This window comes from Equus przewalskii, chromosome 1, assembly GCF_037783145.1.
Source record: "Equus przewalskii isolate Varuska chromosome 1, EquPr2, whole genome shotgun sequence".
Lineage (NCBI taxonomy): Eukaryota > Metazoa > Chordata > Mammalia > Perissodactyla > Equidae > Equus > Equus przewalskii.
Window position 1 is genome coordinate 129,685,279 of NC_091831.1, and position 14,096 is coordinate 129,699,374.

A 14,096-nucleotide genomic window follows, 5' to 3' on the forward strand; every position below is an offset into this window, starting at 1 on the left:
TAAAGCAACTTCTCCTTTAAGAACACAGAGAAATCTTAAATGTATAGGCACCCAACAACAGAGCTTCAAAATACACGAAGTAAAAACTGATAGTGGGCCTGGCCCAGTGGCCTAGTGGTTAAGTTCAAGTGCTCTGCTTTGGTGGCCCAGGGTTCACAGGTTCAGATCCCAGGTGTGGACCTACACACCCCTCATCAAGCCATGCTGTGGTGGCGTCCCACATACAAAATAGAGGAAGACTGGCACAGATGTTAGCTCAGGGCCAATCTTCCTCACCAAAAACTAATCAACCAACCAACCAACCAACCAAACCAAAAAAACTGATAGATATGAAAGGAGAAACAGAAAAATCCACAACTCTTGTTGGGAACTTTAGTCTCAGGAATTGATAAAATTACTTGACAGAAAATTAACAAAGATATAGAAGACTGGAACAACAACATCAATGAACAGGATCTAGTTGGCATTTATAGAACATTTCACCCAACAGTAGAATATACATTCTTTTCAAAGTGCTATGGAACATTCTCCAGGAATGATCATTTCTGGGCATATAAAACCAATCTTAAAATTCTGAAAGAATTGAAATCACAGAGTACGTTCTTTGACCATAATAGAATTAAACTAAAAATCAGTAACAGAAAGACAACAGGAAAATCTCCAAACACTTGGAAATTAAATACAGGTGAGGAGTAGGAAGGAAGGAAATATTACATATTACAAGCTTTAATCCAACTTTATATTTTAATGAAAATATTGATATTCATTCTTTTGCTTGAGGTAGTTACAGAGATTTGTAACTATCTCTTATTTATATATTTGTGTTTTGTTGAGGAAGCTTCACCCTGAGCTAACATCTATTGCCAATCTTCCTCTTTTTGCTAAGGAAGATTTGCACTGAGCTAAGTAACATTTGCGCCCATCTTCCTCTATTTTGTATGTAGGTTGCTGCCACAGCCTGGCCACCAATGAGTGGTGTAGGTCCGTGCCCGGGAACTGAACCTGGCCCACTGAAGTGAAGCATGCCAAACTTAACCGCTAGGCCACAGGGCCGGCCCCTCTTATTTATTTTTTAAATGAATTTTTGTTTTTAACAAGGCAGTACTTGAATCTAGTTTAAAAAGACCAATAGTATTAAAAGGTATGTAACAAAAAAAGCTGTCTCCTGCCCTATCCATTCCCACCTTCATTTTCCACCCCTGGCACAAATGCAACCACTTTCAACCTTTTAGTAGTTACTTCTAGTATTTCTAAGTAACAAGTTTATATTGATTTCCTGATTTTTCTATTTTGGAAATTATCCACCACTTCCTACAACAGAAGATGAGGATGTAGTTCTCTAAGTATGAACACCCATTTTTTAAGGGCCATGAAGGTATAGCTGTAACTGACTACAGGAGGAAAGAAGGTATGTTTTCTGAAGACTCCTTCCAACTGGCATGAGCCTATCAATCAACACATCAGTTTTTTGTTTTTCCTGATGCCCCATTATGAGATTTTTGCCTAGACGCAAGCTGAAAGTTTCCTTCTGGGGTATGCTAGGCATGTCATCACGTCATCAGGCACAGAGAAAACTGAGACTCCTCCTGTGAGTGACTCTTTCTAGTTAAGGAACTGAGACAGACTTACTCAGAGCACTAGAAAGTGGTGGCTGAATACACCCAGCTGGCTGACATCTCCCTCACTTCTGGACCAGTTTCCTGCCACAGACTCCCACCACCTCTCCCTCTCCATGACACTCTCTAAAGACCAGAGAAATGCAACAGGCTTGTATTTTCTCTTCTGCCTCACAATATCACCCAAGGCCATGTTGGTCCCCCTGGTTGTCCTCTGCCAGTCCCTACCAGCGTGAAGCTCTTGGGCGAGGCTGCCCAGCGCTTGACCGTGGTGAGTGGCCACTCCTGCAGCACTTCCTTGGTCTTCTCATCCACACGCATCACCGAGTCCTTGGTGATCCCCAGCAGGCGAGGCACCAGCTTGTTCTTGCCTTTCATCTTTTCCTGAAACAGGAGGTACCAAGAGTCAGTGCCCTTCCTCTTAATACATCTAATTTTGCCAAGTAGTCAGTGATTTTGCAATGTTTTACCCGTGGTCAACCTACATACACTGTGTTTCAAAACAGGCAGGGCTATTGGAAAACCAGGTTTTCGAGGATAGGTGAATGAATCACTAAATTAAAGGGATGGAAGCTAACACAGAGACATCAGAAGACAGCAAAGATCCACAAGGTGTGCATCCTGGAGAGAGATGCTGTTCAGGAGGGCAGGTTGCTCCAGAAACAGAGACTGTGACAGAAAGAAGGGATAAAACTGAGAAGATACCCAGAGAAAAAAGTTAAGGTGAATTCTAAATTGTCATCACTCCCAGCAGTCAACTCAGTGAGTAACAAAAGAGGGTTACTATGGAATTTAATTATGGCACTTTAGCTATTTAGAATTAACTAAAACTCTGCCAAAGCAGAGTTTTCTCACTACAAAGAGCCATAGACCTTTTTAAAAAATTCCCTGAAATGTATTTCCATTTGGATTCTTTGTTTTGGTATCTCATATGTATATCTACTGACTCTTAAAAAGTCTGTTATGATTAGTTCTAATTTTTTTAAAAAATAGTAATCACTCTTATTAAAATCATGGATTCCTAACTCACACTCATGCCAAAACAAATGCAAGATAGATTAATGATTTAGCAAGAACATATAGGTGTACATTTTTCTGATTCTAGGGTGTGAAATGACTGCCTGGGTGGTAAAAATACCCAAATTAAACACCATAAAGGAAAAGGTTAATAGCTTTAACTACAAAATATACAGACTTTGATATGTCTAAAAAAAATAAATAAGAGAGACAGAGAAAAGTAGGAGAAAAAGAAAAAACCTCATTATAAACAAAATTAAAAAGCAATTGACTCTGGGCAAGGGAAACAATAGAAAAAATAAACAAATGGGGCTACATCAAACTAAAAAACTTCTCTACAGCAAAGGAAACTATCAACAAAACAAAAAGACAACCGAACAATTGGGAAAAGATATTTGCAAACCATATACCTGACAAGGGGTTAATATCCAAAATATACAAAGAACTCATACATCTAACAACAAAAAAACTAACAACCCAATTAAAAAATGGGCAAAAGATCTGAACAGACATTTCTCCAAAGAAGATATACAGATGGCCAACAGGCACGTGAAAAGATGTTTAACATCATTAACTATCAGGGAAATGCAAATCAAAACCACAATGAGGTATCACCTCACTCTGGTCAGAATGGCTATAATTAACAAGACAGGAAACAACAAGTGTTGGAGACGATGTGGGGAGAACGGAACTCTTACACACTGTTGGTGGGAGTGCAAAATGGTGTAGCCGCTATGGAAAACAGTATGACAATTCCTCAAAAAACTAAGAATAGAACTACCATATAATCCAGCTACTTCACTGCTTGGTATTTATCCAAAGAACATGAAAACATGAATGCATAAAGATATATGCACCCCTATGTTCATTGCAGCATTATTCACAATGGCCGAGACTTGGAAGCAACCTAGGTGCCCATCAAGGGAAAAATGAATAAAGAGGAAGTAATATATACCCACAATGGAATACTAGTCAGCCATAAGAAAAAATGAAACCCAGCCATTAGTGAAAACATGGATAGACCTTGAGGATATTATGCTAAGTGAAATAAGTTAGAGGGAGAAAGTCAAATACTATGTGATCTCACTCACAAGTAGAAAGTAAAAACAACAACAAAGAAACACATAGAAACAGACATTGGATTGCTGGCTACCAGAGGGGAAGGGGGAAGGGAGGAGGGTGAAAGGGGTGATTAGGTACATGTGTGTGGTGATGGAGTGTAATTAGTTTTTGGGTGGTGAATGTGATGTAATCTGCACAGAATTCAAAATATATTACGATGTACACCTGAAATTTATTTAATGTTATAAACCAATGTTACCACAATAAAAAAAAAAGCAAATGACTGGGGAATAAATATTTACAACAAATGTGATTTATCGTAAATCAACAAAAATAACTGGCAAAGAACAGGAATAGAAAATGTGTTTGAAATAAAGTACACAATAAGTAATTACATAAATTTTCATTTATACAAAATAGCAGAGTTTTTTCCTCCTAATGCTTAGAATTGAAGAAGGTATGAAGGGGGACCACTATTGATAGGAGTTTCAAATGGCAACGCTTTTATGGAAGAAAACGTGTTGACCCAAAGCTTCAAAAATGTTCCTACTTTTGACACAACTTGCTTTTAGAAGCCTATTAAAAAAGAAGTTGTGAATGTATGTAAAGATTACGCTACAAGGCAGCTGAAGGAGAGTTTGTCATAGTGAAAAACCAGAAACAACCAAAGTTTTCAAGAACAGAAGATTTCATAGATTATGGTATATCAAAATAACAGACTACATACAACTATTAAAAATAATTTTATAGGAAAACAATTGGATTCATGGAAGTAAATTGTTTACAATATATAAAGTTAAAATAATAAAAGTTAGTACAGCATGATCCTACATGAAATACAATTTTAAAAAATAAATTTTTTACCTAAAAAATTTTAAATAAAATTTCACTACATGAGAAAAATTGTGGCCATGATGATCTCAAGTGATTTTTTCCTTATTCCCAAAATTTCACTTACAGCACATGCATTTCCATTGTTGCCAAGAAGAAAATGCTTTTCAAATAACATCTGGTGAAACTTACCAATGCCTAAACCACTATTCTCAGAGGAATGCACATTCAAATTTGCACACATGAAGTATGTATGTATACGTAGGTGTGAGTACAAAGGGACTTAAAGCAGGGCAGGAGTAAGCTAGATACTTAAATATTACTAATGCATTTTCAGAGCATCCCCCAAAAGTTGGTATCATCATCACCACCCCCATTCTGTAAATGAAGGAACTGGCAACTTGCTCCTGACAGACAACAGTGAGGGGTAAAGCCACAATTTGAACAAATTTGAGTAGCTCACAACTATCTGACTGCAAAAGCACAGACTGCTTACTACACTGTACTTCTGGTGGAAGCAATCAGAGAAAGGGCAAAAACACCCCTGCAGCCCCTGAGGGCATTTCACAACCGTGAGAAAGTGAGGGTTGGTCACAGCTCAGCTCCAGCTTCCTCCCAGGAGGAGGAGATAATGGCATCAGCACTCTGTGTGGGTGTCTCAGGAGAGGAATATGGCACTGCAAGAACCTCCCAGTCCTTAAATACTGAGAAGAGCCAGATTCTTTGTAAAAAGAGGCTGGTTCTATAAGGGGTGAAATCAGTGCAGGGTCGACGATGCCAGTTAGTCTAATTTGGCTTCAGGAGCCACACAGATATTTAGGTGGAGAGGCTCTAGGCAGCTAATACACAGGGTTGGCACCTATCCAGCTGCTGGGACCAGGATGGGGATCGGAAATAAAATATGGTTTGCAGCTGCTGCCTTCATCCTTTCCCATCTGCACCTCCCCATTGAGGGACTTTGCAGTCAGGGAACACAGGATCCCGACGGATTGTCCTGACTCTTGTCAAGATCATTCCGGCCTGGAAGAGGAAGCCACAGTGAACAAACAAATAACTTGCAGTGGACATTCCATCAGGTCACGATTGGGAGAAATGGATATAAGGAACTCAGAAAATGCTGAAAGTCAGCAGTAGAGACCACCATCAAGGGATAAAACTATTTCAGCACCTACCCACAAAACACAGAGCAGCTGGAGAAAGTTAAAAGAGTGAATGGCTCAGCTCTGTGCTCACGTTAAGAGAGGGTCCCAAGGTAATAAGGCTCCCTCTTCTTCCATTTATCTGGCATCTCCGTCCACTCCACATCTCTCCTTTGCAACCTTCAACTACATATATCAGCATCCTTTTTATCTGCAGAAGAAAGCAGGCTGGGCAGGCTCCAGTGAAGACCTCCCTCTCTCATGCACAGACACACGCAGACGCTGTAGCTGCGATTTTGCCAGCTACAAAGAAACTTCTCTCTCGAGTTGGTGCTCATTAGGTTGGTTTTGTTGGGAAGATGTCTCTAGCTTCCAGGCAGGGGAATATACACATTCTACCTAGGAGAGGCAGGATCCGTTAATAAGCCCTGTCTCTCCTCTTTTAAGCACATCTCGACCATTACTGTGGGTTGAGCCCTGGCGGCTGGCTGTGATCAAGCCTTCTCTGCCTCAGGCTCTTCTTACAGGTGTGGAGATCAGCATCACTTGTGCTGAGATTGTGCACATCATCTGAGATTCGGAATTGGGTGGAGGGATGTATGGAGGCTAAGCTTTTGGCATGTTTTGGCTGTAGGCCCCCAACTTGAACATAAGCCCATGATGCAGCTGTGCTCACTAGAGTTCTCCATTGGCTTGGTGCTGAAGTGCTAGCTCTTGTGCTTGGCTGTGTCATCATTCACTTCTTTCTTTTAGTGGCATGGCAGAAAGGGATGGCTGCTCAACAGCAAAACTGGATGTTAAAGACCCAGTTTATTAGCCATTTCTCTTGCTAAAAACTACTGGCAATCCATTTTGACTTAACTTGTGGTACTTACATGCTCTGAATGCCCTGTGTGATGCTTTTACTGTTCGGGGGAGAAGGCGGTCAGTCCCCCAGGTATCTCACCTCAAGGTTCTGGTTATGATTGCAGAGTAAGTTCAAAGGCAAATTTAGAAGTGAGAGGGTTTACATAAGGATTTTCTGGCATGAAATGAGATCCTTTGCAGTTCTTGGGAAATGCCTTACCATTGTTTATGGGGTTTTGATTAGCATATCAAGGTAAAACGCAAAAAAAGTCACTGAAAGAGGAAGACTGTAGACATCTATAACTCCCACTTACTGAGATCTTATATGGGACAATTCCCTGTTCTATATTATCTCATTTAAACCTTATAAAAAGTCACGATTTTATAGGTGAGCATACTGAGGCTTAGAGATGGAAGGTAAAGTAACTTTTCTAAGGTCAAACTAAGTGGCAAAGCCAGAATTCAAACCCAGGTCTTTCTTTTCAAAGCATATGTTCCTAGCTACTGAGAAAATTGCCATATAATGTTCTTCCTGGTGGACTCATTATTTAGCTTCCAGAGATTCTCTATATTGGGGTCAGCAAACTATAGCCAATACTAAATTCAGCTTTTTGCCTGTGTTTTTATGGCCAGAGAGCTAAGAGTAAATTATCCATTTTTAAATGGTTGAAAAAAAATCGAAAGAAGAATACTACTTCATGAAAATTGAAAATTATATGAAATTTTCAGAGTCTATAATAGAAATTCAGAGTTCATAAATAAAGTTTTACAGGAACATAACCATGCTCATTCATGTACATATTGCCTATGGCTGCTTTCAGGCTACAAGGGCAGAGATGAGTAGTATGGCAAAGCCTAAAATATTGACTATCTGGCCCTGTACTGAGAACATTCGCTAACCCCTGCCTCTACAACATGGAGGCTAAAAGCCGATTAAAAGTTGGAGGACTCGAGGGCCAGGGATCAGGGAGATGTGGGAAGGGTTAAAGGGCTGGGATGACAAAATTTATCAAATATCCTTCCATTACTTTATGTTTTAAGTCCTTAATACATTTCTTTGCATACATTAGCTCACTTAATCTGCATTCGAGCTCTGTAAGGAATTACCATTTCCCATTTTTCAGATGAAAAGATGGAGGTTTAGGGACATTAGGGATGTCTCTCAAAGTCATAGGAGCTTCTGCTGTTTCTCACATAGGTGTATACTGCCATACAGGGTTCTAGGCTAATCTTCCTGATTCCAGAACCCAAGCACTTTCTATTTGACAGCATAAAGTATAATGCTCTGAATATTAGGACAAAGTATTCACAGATATAGAAGAAAATATGATGGAAGCACCTATAAACATATCAAACTAGTTCTCTCAGAATATCTATGACCAATTTCAAGGCCATGTGGTATGATTAAGTGTGCTCAAGATCAATATTTGAATGTCTCATAAATTATAATTTCATTGACTTATTTAGAATTTCTAATAGTCCATGCAAGTAGTGGACGAGAAACTAGAATCACTCACTTTTAACTTACTTTCTAAATTATGCCAATAAACTTCCTTCATAATTTAACAGTATATTCTTGTGAGGAGTCTACAGAAATATTTTACCTCTTTAAAAACCTTACTAACCCTTAGCCACACAATTTTGTGTGTGTGCTATTCTGCATGTGACCTCTGTTTATCATATATTCTAAATGGTTGTGCTTATTTACACACATACACAGGTTATTTAATACTGTTGACACATCTTGTAAATTTACTTGACCGATTCACCGAATTCAAAAATTAATGATTCTATATATTGTATCATGTTCAGGGATCTGTCGGGTGAAGATTACGAAAAGTTAATGTAAGAAATCAAAGAGGATCTAGTATCATGTTCATGGACTGAAAAACTCAGTACAGTTATCAATTCTTCCCAAATTATCTATAAATTTAACATAATTCCTGTCAAAATCCCAGTGAGGTTTTCTGTAAATACAAACAAGCTTTTTCTAAAGTCTATATGAAAAGGACCGACAACGGCTAAAACAATTTTGAAAAAGAAGGAAAAAGTGAAAAACACTCAACTTGATTTTGAGGCTAACTATATAACTAAACCAATCAAGACAGTGTGATACCAGTGGAGAAACAGACACACAGATCTATGGAACAGAAGAGAGAACCTGGAAAGAGAGCCATAGAAATGCATTCAAATGAATTTGGTTAATAATACAAAAGCAATCCAGTGGAGGAAAGACAGCCCTTTCAACAAACAGTGCTGGGCGACTGGACAGCCACACGCCAAAAAACGAACCTTGGCCTAAACCTCACTTCTTATCAAAACTAACTCAAATGGATCATACGCCTAAACATAAAATGTGAAAATATAAAACATTTAGAAGACATAGGAGAAAATTTTCAGAGCCTAGAGCTACACAAACCATTCTTAGACATAACACCCAAAGCAAGATCATAAAAGGGAAAAGTGAAAAAATACCCCTCAGCAAAATTAAGAACATTTACTCTGTGAAAGAACTTGTTAAGAGGATGCAAAGATAAGCTACAGACTAAGAGAAAATATTTGCAAACCACATCTAACAAAGGACTTGAATCTACAATATATAAAGAACTCTCAAAACTCAACAGTAAAAATAAATCTAATTAGAAAATTGGGAAAAAACATGAACAGAATTTGACTGAAGAGGATACACAGATGGCAAATAAGCACATGAAAGATGTTCAAAATCATTAGCCATTAGGGAAATGCAACTTAAAATCACAATAAGATATCATTAAACATCTATCAGAAAGGCAAAAATAAAAAAACGACAACAATAACACCAAATTATGGAGAGGATGAAAAGAAATTGGATTAATCATACATTGCTGATAATAACACAAAGTGGTACAGCCACTCTGGAAGATAGTTTGGCAGTTTGTTATAGTGCTAAACATGTTCTTACCCTATGGTCCAGCAAAGGCACTCTTGGGCACTTACATCAAAGAAATGAACACTTCCATTCACACAAAAATCTACACATGAATGTTCCTAGAAGCTTATTTATAACAGCCAAAAATTGGAAACAACCCAAATGTCCTTCAGTGATGAATAGCTAAGCAAACTGTGGTACATCCATACCACAGAATACTATTCAGCAATAAAAAAGGATGGACTACTGATATACGTTACAACTTGGATGGATTTCAAGGGAATTACGCTAAATGAAAAAAACCAATTTCAAAAGGTTGTATATTGTTTGATTCCATTTAGACCGCATTCTTGAAATAACAAAATTGAGATGGACAACAGATTAGTGGTTGCCTGGGTTTAAGGACCAGGATGAGGGAGTCTAGGGTGGAGGGGAGCAGGAAGGGATAGGAGGTGTGTATGGCCATAAAAGGGTAGCACATCATCTTGTGGTGATGAAATAGAGTTCTATATCTTACGATGGTGGGAGTTTCATGAATCTACACACGTGATAAAACTGCACAGAACTAAACACACACAAATGAGTACATACAGAACATAAAATCTGAGTACGGTCTGTGAATTGTACCAATGTTGATTTTCTGGTTGTGATACTGTACTACAGTTACCGTTGGGAGAAACCTGATGAAAGGTACAGGAGGCCTCTTTGGATTATTAGTTTTAACATCTTTGAGATATAATTCACGTAATCATATAATTCACCCATTTAAAGTATACATTCACTGGATTTTGGTATATTTACACATATGTGCAACCCTCACCACAGTCAATTTCAAAACATTTTCATTACCTCAAAAAGAAATTCTGTACCTTTAACTATCATTCCCCTGTGCCCCTCCACCCCACTCTACCTCAACCCACGCCATCCTTCCGCAACCACTAATCTGCTTTCTGTCTCTATAGATTTGCCTATTCTGGACATTTCATACCAATGTAATCATACAATATGTAGTCTTTTGTGATAGGCTTCTTTCACTTAGCATAATATTTCCAAAGTTCATCCATGCTGTAGCATGTAGCAGTACACTTCATTTCTTTTTATGACCAAATAATAGTGCACCAGATGGATACTCGACATTTTGTTTACCCGTTCATCAGCTGATGGACATCTGCCTTGTTTTCATCTTTTGGCTAAACGCTGCTATACACATTCACGCACAAGCTTTTCTGTGGACATGTGCTTTGAATTCTCTCGGGCACATATACCTGGGTCAGATGGTATCTCAACGTTTAATCATTTGAGAACTGCTGGACTGCTGTCTAAAGGGGCTGCCCCACTTTACATTCCCACCAGCAGTGTATGAGGGCTTCAAGTTCTCTACATCCTCACCCACACTTGTTATTATCTGACTTTTTGATTCTCTGTATAAGTTTTACAACTTCCAGTGAATCTGATTATTTCAAAGTAAATAGTTAAAAAAAAGATTCTGTATATGTTGTTATAAAAAGCACAGCAAAAAGTAATAATAATTTTGTTTCTCCATTTACTAAAGTTATGCTTTAAAAAATTTTTTTTACATATTCTTCAGAACTTCCAAAATGATGTTAAAGGGTAACTTGCTGTGATCTCAATTTTTTTTTTTTTTTTAAGATTGGCAACAGATGTTAGCCCAGGTGCCAATCCGTTTTTTTCTCTACTTCTTCTTCCTAAAGCACCCCAGTACATAGTTGCATATTCTAGCTGTAGGTCCTTCTAGTTCTGCTATGTGGGACAGTGCCTCAGCATGGCTTGATGAGCAGTGCCATGTCTGTGCCCAGGATCCGAACCAGGAAAACCCTGGGCCGCCGAAGCAGAACACGTGAACTTAACTACTCAGCCGTGGAGCTGGGCCCTGATCTCAATTTTTATAGATTTTTCTCTAGCATTTCTGTATTAAGTAGGATACTGATAATAGGTTTGAAACACTATCATGTTGAGGAAATACACTTATAGTCCAGCATTTTTTTTTTAATTAAGGTTATGAAAGTTAACATCCTTGTGAAATTACAGTTGTACATCATTATTAGTCATGTTGTAGGTACACCACTTCACCCCTAGTGCCCTCCCCCCACCCCCCTTTCCCCTGGCAACCACTGATCAGTTCTCTTTGTCCATATGTTAACTACCACCTATGAGTGGAGTCATAGAGAGTTCGTCTTTCTGTCTGGCTTACTTCACTCAACATAATACCCTCAAGGTCTATCCATGTTGTTGTGAATGGGACGACTTTGTCCTTTTTTATGGCTGAGTAGTATTCCATTGTATATATATACCACATCTTCTTTATCCAATCATCAGTTGCTGGGCACTTAGGTTGGTTCCATGACTTGGCTATTGTGAATAATGCTGCGATGAATGCAGGGGTGCATGGAACTTTTGGAATTGCTGATTTCAGGTTCTTAGGATAGATACCCAGCAGTGGGATGGCTGGGTCATAAGGTATTTCTATTCTTAACTTTTTGAGGAATCTCCATACTGTTTTTCCATAGTGGCTGCACCAGTTTGCATTCCCACCAACAGTGTATGAGGGTTCCCTTTTCTCCACAGCCTCTCCAACATTTGTCACTCTTGGTTTTGGATATTTTTGCCACTCTAATAGGTGTAAGGTGGTATCTTAGCGTAGTTTTGATTTGCATTTCCCTGATGATTAGTGATGATGAGCATCTTTTCATGTGTCTATTGGCCATCCGTATATCTTCTTTGGAGAAATGTCTGTTCATGTCCCCTGCCCATTTTGTAATTGGGTTGTTTGATTTTTTATTGTTGAGTTGTGTGAGTTCTTTGTATATTATGGAGATTAACCCTTTGTCAGATAAATAACTTGTGAATATTTTTTCCCAATTAGTGGGCTGTTTTTTTGTTTCAATCCTGTTTTCCCTTGCCTTGAAGAAGCTCTTTAGTCTGAGGAAGTCTCATTTGTTTATTCTTTCTATTGTTTCCCTCATGTGAGGGGTTATGGTGTCCAAAAAGATTCTTTTGAAGCTGATGTCAAAGAGTGTACTGTAGATATTCTCTTCTAGAAGTATAGTCCAGCATTTGAAAGAAATTTTTATAAGGAGTAGGTGCTGAATTTTATCAAACACTTTAGTGGCTTTGTATAAAATGATCATATGATGCCATCTTTTCTTTTCCAGCTTTATTGAGATATAATTGACATATAACATTGTGTAAGTTTAAGGTGTGTAATGTGATAATTTGATACAGGTAATATATTGAGAAAAGATTACCACATTAAAGTTAGATAACATATCCTTCACATAATTAGCATTTTTTTGTTATTATGGTAAGAACATTTAAGATCTACTCTCTTAGCAACTTGCAAGTATATAAGACAATATTGTTAACTATTGTCACTATGCTGTACATCACATCCCCAGAACTTATTTCTCTTATAATTGCAAGTTTGTATGCTTTGACCAACATCTCCTCATTTCCCCCACCCCAGCCCCTGGCAACAACCAATGTACTCTGTTTCTATGAACGGCTTCTTAAAATTCCACATAAGTCAGATCATATATGTCTTTCTCTGTCTGACTTATTTCACTTCGCATGATGCCCTCAAGGTCCATCCATGTTGTCACAAATGCTTTCATCTTTATGGCTGAATAATACTCCACTATATATCTCTTTCACTTTTTTAAATCTATTCATCTGTTGATGGATACTTAAACTGTTTTCATATCTTGGCTATTGTAAATAATGCTGCAATGAACGTGGGAGTCCAGATATCTTTTTCCAAGATCGTGATTTCATTTTCTTCAGATACATATCCAGAAAGTGGGATTACTGGATTATATGATAGTGCTCTTTTTAATTTTTTGAGGAACCTCTACACTGTTTTCCATGGTGGCTCTCCCAATGTACATTTCTATCAACATTGCACAAGGGTTCTCTTATCTCTGCATCCTCACCAGCATTTCTTATCTCTTGTCTTTTTGATAATAGCCATTAACAGATGTGAGGTGATATCTCATTGTGGTTTTGATTTGCATTTCCTTAATATTTAGTGGCATTGAGCACCTTTTCATGTACCTGTTGGCCATGTGAGTATCCTCTTTGGAAAAATGTCTACTTATGTCCTTTGCCCATTTTTACTTGGATTTTTTTTTTTTTGCTACTGGGTTGTAAGAATTGCTTATATATTTTGGATATTAACCCCTTACCAGATACATAGTTTGCAAATAATTTCTCCAATTCTGTAGGTTGCCTTTTCCTTTTATTGATTGTTTCTTTTGATGTGCACAAGCTGTTTAAGTCTGACGTAGTCCCACTTATTTTTTTGCTGCTTGTGCTTTTGATGTCATATCCAAAAAATTATTGCCAAGACCCATGTCAATGAGCTTACCATCTGTTTCCTTCTAGGAGTTTTATGGTTTTAGGTCTTATGTTTAAGTCCTTAATACATTTTGGTTAATTTTTGTGAGTGGTGTAACATATAGGTCCAGTTCATTCTTTTGCACGTGAAAATCCAGTTTTCCCAACATCATTTATTGAAGAGACTATCCTTTCCCCATTGAGTATTCTTGGCACCTTTATCAAATATTAGTTAACCATATATGCATGGGTTTATTTCTGGGTTCTCAATTCTGTTCCTTTGGTCTATGTGTGTTTTTGTGCATTATTATTTTATTATTATTA

At 38.0% G+C, this 14,096-nt stretch overlaps 1 protein-coding gene across 13 annotated transcripts in view; it reads right to left on the minus strand.

The window, feature by feature from the left end:
- Nucleotides 1-14,096, minus strand: part of TLN2 (talin 2) — a 418,570-nt gene that overhangs the window by 148,615 nt on the left and 255,859 nt on the right. For all 13 annotated transcript variants that reach the window (XM_070578546.1, XM_070578544.1, XM_070578536.1 and 10 more), the window contains one exon: nt 1,845-2,000. In XM_070578546.1, coding sequence (XP_070434647.1) covers nt 1,845-2,000 — 156 coding nt within the window. The remainder of the gene's footprint in view (nt 1-1,844; nt 2,001-14,096) is intronic.